Source organism: Haplochromis burtoni, unplaced genomic scaffold, assembly GCF_018398535.1.
Source record: "Haplochromis burtoni strain Fernald_Lab_line unplaced genomic scaffold, NCSU_Asbu1 Contig_344, whole genome shotgun sequence".
In the NCBI taxonomy this organism is placed as follows: Eukaryota; Metazoa; Chordata; class Actinopteri; order Cichliformes; family Cichlidae; genus Haplochromis; species Haplochromis burtoni.
The window spans coordinates 1-12,876 of record NW_024582705.1 but is presented as its reverse complement, the minus strand read 5'-3'; the positions used below and the strand labels follow the sequence as shown (position 1 = coordinate 12,876).

Genomic DNA, 12,876 nt, shown 5'->3' with positions numbered 1-12,876 from the left:
GATGTGACAATAAAAGTGATTTGATTTGATTTGAGTTAAAGTAAATATAGAAAAATATAATATCACCTTGCTGGGAGTCTTGAGAGGGGAAATGGCAATCTTTTTGCCAGGGATACTTTGTAAATTAGTGTTGTGGGGCTCAGAGAGAGTAATGGTCCTCGGGGGCATCACTGGTGAACTCTGGGTCAGAACCCGTCCTATGAACAGACAGTGCACGATTTAATGACAAAGCTAATTACAACATAATTAGAAAACAAACAGCAATAAACTATGTGGTTTGATAATTATTTAAAAACTGAAACAACAAAATAGCCTCAAAAAGTTATTACTTAGACTTACCTGTGATCACAGGAGGCATTGATGTCTGGGCACTTATACCTTTGCTGTTAACAGTTTTTGTGATGATAAACTTGATCGGTGCAGCTGAGGATGCTGGTGTCTTCTTGGCAATCTGAAAAGACAATTAGCCAGAAATGTTTAAACGTATTCATTCAATATCCAAACATTGCCTCTTTCTGCAGATGACGACTACTGGTGTGTCCTAGCTTGGTCAGTTCTGTTGCATTTTCATTTACTGATACTGATGTTGATACCTGAGCTCTAGTTGTACAACTTAATTGATACTGGATTTATGAGGGTGATAACTGAATTTATATTCGTAGGGAAAAAGGTCATCAGTGATATTGTAAGATTACATACTGAGCTGGTCAATGTGCAGTATTAAGACAATTCTTTGTCAGTGCTCTGATATAGCAACTGTGAAATTATGACACTTTTTTTTCCCCAATGTACACACAATGTCAGCACTTCTGCAACATGACTTTATGCAGCCAGACAGGTCAGCTGAGGTATTCATTTCACGGCAACATCGGTGGCTTTTTAAAAAAAAAAAACATATTTAAATCTGAATATCTTACTGGGGGTAAATTATTGCAATCATTCTCCTACATGTAGGATAAAAAGAGGATATACATTTCCTTCTCTTCTGAACTATGATTTTAGACAAAAATATTATTTTTATGCTTGTTAAGATGATCTGACTTCAGTTCTTAAATAAATAGCGCACTAATAATGTTCATCTAAACCCTGAGTGTGAGTGTGCTTGTTTCCCTACAAATTTTTTAATTATTTAAGAGGATAAAAACTCCCAAACACACATGTCCGAGTGTATATGCTTGCTCTACCCCTTATACACAGAGTGAAACAGTCACTCGTAACAATTTTTAATCCAAATATGAGAACTGCTCATTTAAACAACGTCCAGACAGGCGAAGAACAGTTGAATGGGGAGATTTACCAATTTGTTTGTAACCTGTAATGTACTTTATGAGTCAGACAACTCCCACCCCCTGCCAAGAGGTTTTAACCAGATCCTAACAAAAAATACCCTGAAATGACAAATCTAAACACCAAGGAATCTTTACATTCCACATTCAAACTACATGGATGAACCTCTTAATCTTCACCAAAGTGGTTCTCTCTCTATGCTCCTTTTTTTTTTTTTTTTTTAAATCTTCTCTTCCCTTCATCTCCCAACCAGTCAAAGCCCATATTAGGCTTTCCATGAGCCTGGTTCTACCAGCAGGTTCTTTCTATTCAGAAAAAGACTTTCTACTTTACCATTGTCATGTGCTAAGTGATCATCATGTCATCAGGATTCTCTCACTAATGCTGTAGAAGCCTTTAACTTGCAATAGAAAGTCCCTTGAGGTGACTGGAATTGTATAAATAACATTTAATTGAGCTCTGTGCGTTATAGTTCCACACTAGATTCCTAGTGGTTCTAGTGGTTACTGAGACACAGTCCCACTCCATCTTCTCTGAAACACCAAACTGTACTTAGTCAGTACACTGTTGTTAGCTTACATTTACTGGCAGCCTAGATCAAGGTCAAAGCAGATCTTATCTAATAACTTGAAAAACTTTGTACACAGTATGTTCAATTGATATTGAGGCAATCATTTACAGTAGTAATTATGTTTAATTTAACAGTAACATGTGGAACATGACAAGCAATATTTTTGTAAAAATGTATTAATAATACAAAAGGTTATTGTTACCTGGACAGTCTTCAGCTGCTGGGTCTGTAATGTGGTCACCTGGTTGCCCACCACTGGCTTCAGGTCTGACCTCCCACCTATAGTCACCACTTTAAACTGCGGCGCTTGAGACTTGGTGTCTCCGGCAGTCTGTGAAATGCCAGGCTTGCTGCCTGTGTGGGGTAACTGAAGCACTATAGGCTGCCCCGATTTTCCTATAGCTGTAACCAAAAGTTTCTGTCCATCCTGCTTGATGACCTGGGGTGGATTACCTGCAGACTTTGCTGCTTCTGAGGCTTGAGAAGCCACCTTATTGAGAATAATCTGGCGATTTGCAGGAGAGATTGTAAATGGAGTTGTGAGCTTCTGTAATCCACTTGTAGTCACACTAGTTCCAGTAACACTGTCTGTGGTTTTGGTTGTGGTTGTCGAAGTAGCCAAGGCTGGTTTGATGGTAAGAAGAGGAGACGATGTGCTGGAATTTGAGACAGGAGGCGGACTTCTGGGGCTGGCACTAAGCATGGAGTCTGTGGCCGTGGAGGTGGTCATAGCCTTAGTGGGTTCAGTTAAAACGGCATCTGAACAGAGGCTCACGTTCTCTGAAGCCACGGGTGTATCAGTTTCCATTGGGACCGATGCATCATCACTGGGCTCTGAGTGGACTGCAGTGGTGCCAGGTTGAGAGTGAGGAACATCCTCTATATCCTCAGTATCCATGATCTCATCTGGGAGGAGGCTGTTGAGCTCTGGTGACACTACATCCATGCTTGCAAACTCTCAGCTTTCTGTTAATCCTGAAAAACCAATACAATTTAATTGTCATTGCAAAATACATCACAAACACTAGTAAGCCACAACATTAACACCACTGTCAGTTTAACTTATAATACAGGCACACATGTACAAACTCCAGCAGGTCAAATCTGTTTTTCTGGCTATTATATTAGGCAGGAGGGTTTTCTGTTGTATTTGATCACTTTTATATTATTTGAAAGACCTAGAAGCTTACATTTACTGCACTAGATACACCATGAACAGGGAGCGACAGACAAAGATAATACAATTTTAAAATTCTGAGGATATACATTCATCATTTTAGAGAGCTGTTGCATTTAATTGCAGTCAGTGTTTGCAATTCATTTAAAAAATGTATTCCTCTACTCATTTATACAATATACATAACTGGATTATAATACAGACAGACAGCTAAAAGCTGTGCTGAGAATATAGAGCAAGATAGTTCAAGCTAGCGAGCTAGCCATGTAGGTGCAGTAGAAGTGCCAGATTGTCATAACTTTACCTGTAAATGACTTCAGTAATTACGTGAGATGTAATAAATAAGGAGGTGGGAATGAGTAACGTTTGACTTGTGCTGATTTTGACTGAAGCAGACAGCTGATGCTAGGCCGCAACGATCATCTCTGCCGTATCTTTGTCCTGCTGCACTCTACTCAACATTAATCCACCGAAACGCACATATGAACCCTACCCACTCCATACCACATTCACACGCAGAGCTGACTGAGCTGAATCTCTTCACGTCCCCAGGTGAAAGCCATCAAAAGAAAACTGTGCTGAGTTGCACTAGTTTATTTTAAAATTGCCCAGAAGTGGTCCTGACTGGGGCAAAGAGCGAGAAAAAAAAGCGACAAGCTGTTTTGCTGGCTGCGTTACTATTTCAGGCCGGGGTTGGATTTCGAAAGATCCGCCATTTTTACCTCGTCATCAGCTTAGTTAGCTGCCCGGCTAACGCTAAGCTATGCTGAGGGGAAGCGTTTATAAATATTGGTAACAAGCAGAGACACTTACACTGACAGTTCACTGCAAAACAAGCATAACTAAACAGTCAAGATAAGACTTGATGTTAACAGGGTGCTGCTAGCGAGTAAAAAAAAAAAACCCCCACAAATAACAACAACAAAACTCTGCAGAGTCTGACAACGTAAACAATGCTTGCTTTCAATAATTTCTCCTGTCACTTGACATAGGAGGAAATACAACATTTTAATTCCACAATGCAATTATTGCGATTGCTATTAGAGATCGCCTTAACAGCAACAACAGTCTGTGTTTTAGGGCTGGAGTTAGCGTGGCCTAACCAGTTCAAAATGATGTTTTAGTTTAACCTCAAGAAAGTCATATTTTGACTGAGTTATAGTACCAGAAAAGCGTAAATTCCAAGAATGTTACGGGGTCAACAGCTAAAGTAATATGAAACCAACTAACAGCAAATGCAACTGCTGACTTGTGCCTTCTAATATTTTACATACATATAAAAATATCTATGATCCTTTAGACGTTTCGCCAGTATGTCAAAACAACTCGATGTGCAGCTAACTTAGCTTTTACTTTTCATTTGCCGTTGCAGTAAGTAAACTTAGCGGCCGGCTCACATGATATTTACACCATGTTATTAAAGTCCCTGTTTTGTGCACGAGAAACTTTCCTTCAGCGCTGAAAATACTCTGCCAAACCAAATCCTGGGAATATTATGCTGCTTTTTCACCAGAGTCTATCCTTAAATATCGTTATCATCAAAGACAGCAACAGCAGTCTCATCTAGACAGCCCAGCGGGCAGAACAACTGTACTAGCAAACTTGCAGAGCTTGCTAACCCGAGCTAGCTAGCACAACATTATATCTCAACATTGAATACATTCTTTAATGTGAGTCTTTATGGTGAATATGGTGTGTTAAATCCTAGAAAGGGCCATTGCATAGTCATGCTTACCCCAATTTTTTAAGCTAAGCAGCGTTTCCAGATAAAAGGGAGGAAAGGAAAAGACGATTGTTCAAAATACCGCGCCGAGCGCCATTCCTCCCTGACATTTCACAGGCCGGCCACGCCCTCCATGCGATACGAAACACTGACGTAACACTTAAAGCTACAGCACAATTGCATTATCAAAGTTATGACTGTTTCTACAAAACTATTTAATGCATTTTTTTTTCTTCTTCTTTTTTTTTACAAAATATTTTTTTGAAAATAAAAACTATTGTTAGTTAATAAAAAACAAACAACACAGTCAGCCTTGGAGCTCGTGTGCTGAATATTTACCGAAATCTGACAGAGCACTACCCAGTAGTCTCACTAAGTGCCCAGTCTCACGTACCACTGTCAGGTAGTCAGTAAATAATAAGATGGTGGACATGTTTACTTACATGTCCTGTAGTTTCTCTTACTATAAGAGTGGTAAAACACATGAAATGCACTTCAGAAAAACAGACAAGATAGACTTCAACCTGCAGTTTTTACTGCCAAGATGGGAGTAAAATGTCTTCACCAGGGAGAGTACTGCATGATTCCCTCCCAGATTTGAGCTGCTTGCATACTACAGAGTGTCAAGAGATGTTTTCGCCTAAGGTCTTAGGTAGGCCAGCGTAGTCTCTCCAGTACATTCATCATAAGTGACATGAGGTCCAATTGATAGTCATTGAGCTCTTATGGTGCTAACTTTTTCTTGTACAAAAGTCGATACATCAGACATTTCTTTATGTATTTTGCATATACTTATATACTTTTTGACTGATGTTGAATATAGATATTTCGTTTTTAACTGATACCACTTGTATATAACTTGACCTCTGGTGTTGTATCTATTTTATTACTATTACTATTATTCAACATTATTTAGTTAGGCTATACATTTTAGTTATATTTTACTTAAACTTTACACATACTTTTGACTGGTTTGATAAAAATGTCAGCTCAATTCAATTTTATTTACATAGCATTTAAAAAGTCATAAAAAGAAAACCCAGACAGTCAAATTAATCCCTAAGAACAAACACTTGGAAACAGTGGAAAGGAAAAACTCCTTTTTAACAGGAAGAACGTGCCAGAGGGTACAGGGGCAGCCATCTACTACAACTGGTTTGGAGTGTGTTGAAAGAGAAGAGAGCAGAGAGAGAGACAAGGCAAAAGGCATGCTGTGGAAGTCCACCAGAGATTGGCTGTAACTAATGATTATATGTAAAGTGGTGTATAAATGCACAGAAAGTAAGAAAAAGTAAGTGATGAAGAAATGCTATTCATAAAAGTAGAGAGGGTGTCTGTCTCCTGAATGCAATCTGGTAGCTGGTTTCTCAGAAGAGGGGCCTGAAAGCTGAAGGCTCTGCTTTCCATTTTACTTATAAATGCTCTAGGAAACACAAGTAAGCCAGCAACTCGTGCGAGAAATTCTTTGTTAGGGTGATATGGTATTATGAGGTCTTTAAGATAAGATAGGGCCTGATTATTCAAGACCTTGTATGTGAGGTGTAGAATTTAAATGGGATTCTGTATTTTAACAGGGAGCCAGTGAAGGAGAAAAGGCCTTTCTAGTCCCCGTCAGTACTGTTACTGTAGCATTCTGTATCAATTGAAGGCTTTTCGGGGAGCTTTTAGAACAACCTGATAATAATGCTTTACAACAGCCCAGCCTAGATGCATTAAATACAGAATCTAGTTGTTCAGCATGTCTGTGAGACAGGATATTTTATTGCGCAAAAACAAGAAAGCCCTTCATATTTCAGATGATACTAGTGTTAACAATAGATTGACCCTTTTTTAGGTTAATTACAAAATTAGCAGAAAAAAATGCAACCAAATATAGTTATGATTGTTTTCAGGAAAGGGATGGATAGTTTATAATACTCACCAAGTTTTGTTTAAAAACATATATTAATACATAAAATTAAAACAATAAACAAGCAATACAATAGTTCAACATTTAAGCCTGGCCTAAAATAATTATAATCATTCTTTTCCCTCTTCCGCTCCCATCGCTGGCTGCGTCACTTCCTGGCCGAGCTCTGCGCTCTGACTGCAGACGGAAGGCTCTCCCCTGTCTCGGCAGAGGAAACCGGTGTTGACACTTCGACGCAGGCTACAATGGCGACCGAAGTGAGGCAGGAGCTTACACAACTGATGAACTCAAGTGGATCTCATAAAGATCTTGCTGCCAAGTATGTAACGTTAGTTACGGAGAACATCACTCGTTAAAAACCGCAACAGAAACTGCTAGCTAGCAGCTGGTCTGCACAAAGCTAAGCTAATGTTAGCTGCATTAGCCATACATTCAGATAGAAATGCAATCAGTCTGTCAATGTTTGCTTTTAGGTTTTATCCAAAGTGCAAGGAACATAAAAGGAGTGACTACCCACATTAATTGTTGGTAAAATAATTATGAGAACTGTATATTTTATCACCAAAGCTAACTAGCTAACTTGCTGCTCTTTAGCTACATATTTGGTGCAGAGCACAACATAGCTTTAATACAGTTTGAACAAAGTGATACTTGACTAGAAAACTGCCAGGACATCCTTTGCGTACGTTCTTACCATCCTATAAACAACCATTTTATTAGGAACACCTGTGCATTTTATTAAGTACAACTGTACTGTAAAGTCTACTTTTGCAATTTCAGTTTTCGTCAGCATTGTCCAAAAGGTGATAAATCTATTTAAAAATCTTTTAGGTCCTGTTATATACGTGTTTGTATAAGAAGAAATTGTTTACTGTATCCACAGTATATGCTGATGGTTAATTAAAGTGAAAATATTTAAATAGCTGTTTAATAAAGGGAGGTTTAATTCACTCAAGCTTAAATACACTTGTTTTTCACAGAAGTCACAATCAAATGCATCAACTTCTCTTAAGTAAGGGACCACAGACTGATTGCTGTAATTATATGTGAACTGGTGTGTGCATAGTTCTGTTATGTTCACAGCACTTTAGTGACATGTTTGATTACAGATTTATTTATGAAATGATATTTACTGAATGGATTGGGTACTTTTCCCTCAATTTTGGTACTTTTTTTGGTACTCATTTAGATGTGCTTTAACAATAAATAATTGATGAATATAAATATTATTGGCTGCTTCATCAGTGAGTCTCTTATACTGCAAATGACATTTAGTTACGTCATCCTGGAGATTATTTGGGTGTCAGCAGGGTTAGGGGTTAGGGTTAGGGTTAGCCCTTGTTCTGCTCTGTAGCCTTAGTGAGCTCATTGTAGCATCACATGGGCAGCCATTAATATACCTTGCCCAAGTAAAGTTAATCTGTGGGAAAACACTGGGTTTCATCCAATAAGATAAAATGTATTTGTGTTTCATATTTAAGTTTTAATCCTTCGGTTTTCTATGTAAACATTTTAAACTTACCAGCAAAGTTGGAAGGTTTCTGACCGGTGAAATCTTTTGCAGATATCGACAAATTCTGGAAAAGGCCATTCAGTTTACAGATGCTGATCAACTGGAATCCTTGAAGGCCTTTGTAGAAGCAAGTATGGTGTGCCTGTATTCTTCTGTAATATCTGCTTATTCTACGTCCTTGGTTCATTTTTCAGGAGCATGTCTTACTATTATATTTTACATTCTTGCAGTGGTCAATGAAAATGTTAGTCTCGTCATTTCAAGACAGCTGCTCACTGATTTCTGCACACATCTGCCCAACCTGCCTGACGCCACAGCAAAAGCAGTGTATCACTTCACCTTGGAAAAGATCCAGCCGAGGGTCATTTCCTTCGAGGAACAGGTAAATTTGCTCCAGCTCTCTGACGCAGTGTAAATGGAGGTAACCATTCAGGCAGTTAAGCTTGAGTATTGTCACTGCAGCGCTTAACTGAGTAATGTTCCTCCATCACCTTAGGTAGCCTCAATCAGACAGCACTTAGCAACCATTTATGAAAAGGAGGGAGACTGGAGAAATGCTGCCCAAGTTTTAGTTGGCATTCCCCTCGAAACAGGACAGAAGTAAGTAAACCATTGTCACACGCAAGTCTTGATGGTAATTGTGTCTTTAAATCCCTGTTTCTTTTGTTTGTTTTTTAAAATATCCCCTTCAGGCAATATAATGTTGACTATAAGTTGGATACATATCTGAAAATTGCCCGACTTTACTTAGAAGATGATGATCCGGTTCAGGCAGAGGCCTACATCAACAGAGCCTCATTGCTTCAGAATGAGTCCTCTAATGAACAGCTACAGATACACTATAAGGTACATGATCTCTTAGTGATTTCATAGTTACATAGTCTTATCTGTTGTTTCAGTGAAGCTGTGTGGATAAGTGCTTATGCTGCTCTCATTAGGTGTGCTATGCCAGAGTACTAGACTTCAGAAGGAAGTTTATTGAAGCTGCACAAAGATACAACGAGCTGTCTTATAAGTCAATTGTTCATGAAAGTGAACGCCTGGAGGCACTGAAGCATGCTCTGAACTGCACCATATTGGCCTCTGCAGGTATAAGCAGGTGTTACATTTTCAGAAATAATGTAATGAGAACTAATGGAAAACATATAAAGGCATACTACTGATTTGCGGTTTTCACACTCTTAACCAAAAATGGTGCAATTTTTTTTAGGACAGCAACGTTCCCGTATGTTGGCTACTCTCTTTAAGGATGAGCGCTGTCAGCAGCTGGCTGCTTATGGTATCCTGGAGAAGATGTACCTGGACCGCATCATTAGAGGTAACCAACTGCAGGAGTTTGCTGCCATGCTGATGCCTCACCAGAAAGCCACCACAGCAGATGGTAAGCTGAGATACTGGGTTTTACACAGTGAGAGAAATCCTTATTTTCTCCACCCTCATTGAATCAGCTGGTGAACCAGCTGATATTCTTTCTGGTTTTGTGCTCCCTTCATACTGTGAAACATATTTCTAGACACACTCTTAACTGCAGCTATAATGTCAATGCTATAGTTGACTTGGTCATTGCTCATGATAACTGAGGTCAGCACAGGGCTGTAACCATTTATGCTGGTGCTTGAGGGGCACTCTACACTTAGGTGTTGCAACACAACCCCTATACTTTCTTAACTTTGATCTGTTTCAGGCTCCAGCATCCTTGACAGAGCTGTGATTGAACACAACCTCCTATCTGCCAGTAAACTCTACAACAACATCACTTTTGAAGAGCTAGGAGCATTGCTGGAAATCCCCCCTGCAAAGGTTAGATATGAATTGGATTAATGCTAAACTTGTATAAGAGCCACAGTTTTAGTTTTATGCTTCATTGGGAAGTTATAGAACTTATTACTGTTGATAATAAGTTCCTGTTTTCCATAGTGGTACACACAAACTCTAGTTTCTGCTTTGTATCTGTAGGCTGAAAAGATTGCTTCTCAGATGATCACTGAGGGACGCATGAATGGTTTCATTGACCAGATTGATGGCATTGTACATTTTGAAAGTAAGTGATGAAATTGTTTATTTGTATGTTTTACAAATTTTATATAGGTTTATATAGGTATAAGGATTTGACCATGAGATTTTTAGGAACCAAAACATTTGATAAAAGTAATTTAAAGTTTAAATGTATAATTATTTATATATTAACTCATTGTTTATTCATTGTAAATAAAAAATTACAGATTAGCAGGTTTTATAAACAGAAGATATGGATAAAATTGCTGTAAAATTATTCCAGAACAATTTGTGTCAGTCTGTGTGTTTTTTACAAGCTAATCCTTAGCCACAGTAGAGCAGGCTTTCATGTAATACCAATATCTACCTCAGGATGGTATGGTGAGTCAATGTACTGCCCAACATCAGAGGAAGAAGTGGAAGCAATCAGTTTGTTGTTTTTTGTTTTGTTTTTTTTGCTATGTGCCAACTGTCTAACATTGCTTATTGTGGAGAGCTGTGGCCGGAAAAGGTGTTGCTGTGGCAGGAGGATGGTGCACTTAATTAATGTAGCACTAGCTACATTAATCCCTGTGACATTATTTTGCAGCATTTACAGAATAAGAACACTGGTTTAGGTCGCTGCCCCACAGCTCTGTGCAGACACAATGGGTTAGAGAGAAAGAGATTCTAACTCTAGCCAAAATGAACTGAATCACTGTTATCTGTATTCACAAAACAATAAATGACTTGGATATAATAAATTGCGTACATAAGTGGACAGAAATTAGTGTACGTTTTAAGTAAAAGTAAGTAAAACACTTTTAAGTATGTTTCTGGTGAATTAATTACTACTTATTTAAACAGGAGGAATAAAACACAGACTAGTTGGCTAGTCTAAATCTAAGGGCACACAGTGGGAGTGGTTAAAATTGAGCTCACTAACATTAAATACACAGACACATTTTAAGAACAAGGATAATGTGCAGAGGTGTAGCAACCATAGAGACATAAAGTTAAAGAGCCATATCATGAAGCTATGGGAAAGAATTTTTGAAGCAAGGTTAAGGAGTGGGGTGACGATCAGTGAGCAGCAGTATTGCTTCATGTTCAGAAATGGCATTATAGAAGCTTTGACAGTGTTGATTGAGAAGTATAGAGAACGAGTTGCACTGTATTTGTGTGGCTCTAGTGACGGGATTCAAGGGAGGAACAGTGGTATAAGGAACTCAGGAGTGGCAGAGCAGTACATGAGGGTGATGCTAGACATGTGTGGGGACAGCGAGACAGTGGTGAGGTAGTAGGAGTGGGAGTTACAGATGGGTTCAGATAGTGAAGATGGATGAGTTTAAATACCTTGGGTCAATTATTCAGAGCAATGGACAGTGCCGAAGAGAGTGTAGGCTGATGGTTGTGAGAAATGAATATTTACAAGATGGTAGTGAGACACTGTCATGATATGTTGGAATAGCAGTTTAACGGCAGCTGAGAGGAAGAGGTTGGATGAGGTTGGTGGGAGACAGAAGGACTCTGGCCAAAATAACGTCTCTGATGGAGTCTCCCACCCCATGCATGTAAGTGTTGCTGAACTGCAGAGCTCCTTCAGTGGCAGACTGCTGGATCCTAGATGGATGAAGGAGCGTTTCCGCAGGTCCTTCCTCCCTGCAGCTGTCAGACTGTACAATCAAAACTGCTCCCAACAAACATAGAGGTTTACATCAGCGCTGTTATTTGCACTAATCGACTAAACAACTGTTATAACTTGCACATTACTTTTCTCAGTTTATATATAAAAAAAACCTATAATCTTAATAACTGTACAGTACTCTGTTTTTGTAACTATTGTCCATCATGTAAATATTTTTTTCTGTAAAAATTGTGTGTGTTTCTGTTCTGTGTCCTGTTCGGTTTGAATATGTGCTTTTATTCTGCTGCTTTTACAACCAAATTTCCCCTTTTTGGACAATTAAAGGATTATTCTATTCTATGCTAATCTATTATATTCTCTGTAGGGGTTTGTGACAGTGGAACTAACAAAAAGATAGTTGGCCTGTGGCCAAAGGGGAACACGCATTGTGGTTTTCACCATGGTTCACATGCAAATAGTCTTTGTTTTGACAGGAAAATGCACCTTCTAATTTTTTTCTTCTGTCTCTGGCAGCCCGTGAACCCCTTCCTACCTGGGATAAACAGATCCAGTCTTTATGTTTCCAAGTCAACAACCTGCTAGAGAAGATCCGTCAGGCTGCTCCAGAGTGGGCCGCACAGGCTATGGAAACCCAGATGACCCAGTAGTATTCCTAATAGGATCCGTCAGCCCACCCTGAAAGTTTTGTTTGTTCCCAAAACATTAAAAAACACCTGCAGTTTAAGTAGTAAAAGCACTGTGGAGATCCTTCTGGTACCAGCATGACTTGTTTGAGATGTGGCATCCATGTATTTATAGGGCTGTACTGTACATTCAGGTGTAATTTCATGTTGTTTACATGTTAAAATTTTGGATATTATATTCAGGTTGTTGACATGTTATAGGGTCAAAAATAAGATGCGCACAACAAACGCATTCTGTTTTTATCTTGATAATACAGCTATATCTGTCAAGTACTTCTTGATTTATCACTTGGCCCACACTGAATGAATTTCAGCAGAGTATAAACTTGGAGCTGAAAGAAACTGCTCAGGATCATCGTTTGATTCAAGGTTGCTGTCTGCCTCAGTTTTT

At 38.9% G+C, this 12,876-nt stretch overlaps 2 protein-coding genes across 3 annotated transcripts in view; one reads left to right on the top strand and one right to left on the bottom strand.

Annotated features, from left to right (window-relative positions):
- Positions 1-4,893, bottom strand: part of lin54 (lin-54 DREAM MuvB core complex component) — a 29,466-nt gene extending 24,573 nt beyond the window's left edge. Inside the window, exons 1-4 of one of the 2 annotated variants that reach the window (XM_005949820.2) lie at positions 4,771-4,893; positions 2,061-2,833; positions 340-451; positions 67-197 (exon numbers count right to left, since the gene is read on the bottom strand). In XM_005949820.2, the coding sequence (XP_005949882.1) occupies positions 67-197; positions 340-451; positions 2,061-2,804 (987 nt within the window). In that variant the 5' untranslated portion in view covers positions 2,805-2,833; positions 4,771-4,893. The other variant, XM_005949821.3, reaches the window with a different exon arrangement.
- A 1,911-nt stretch (positions 4,894-6,804) lies between these two features.
- On the top strand, positions 6,805-12,827 carry cops4 (COP9 constitutive photomorphogenic homolog subunit 4 (Arabidopsis)). The gene is made up of 10 exons (XM_042228735.1): positions 6,805-6,986; positions 8,232-8,311; positions 8,411-8,562; positions 8,677-8,780; positions 8,873-9,026; positions 9,119-9,269; positions 9,391-9,561; positions 9,865-9,980; positions 10,137-10,221; positions 12,316-12,827. The coding sequence occupies exons 1-10, from the start codon at positions 6,913-6,915 to the stop codon at positions 12,447-12,449; spliced, it is 1,221 nt and encodes a 406-aa protein (XP_042084669.1). The 5' UTR covers positions 6,805-6,912; the 3' UTR covers positions 12,450-12,827.
- The last annotated feature ends 49 nt before the right edge of the window (positions 12,828-12,876 follow it).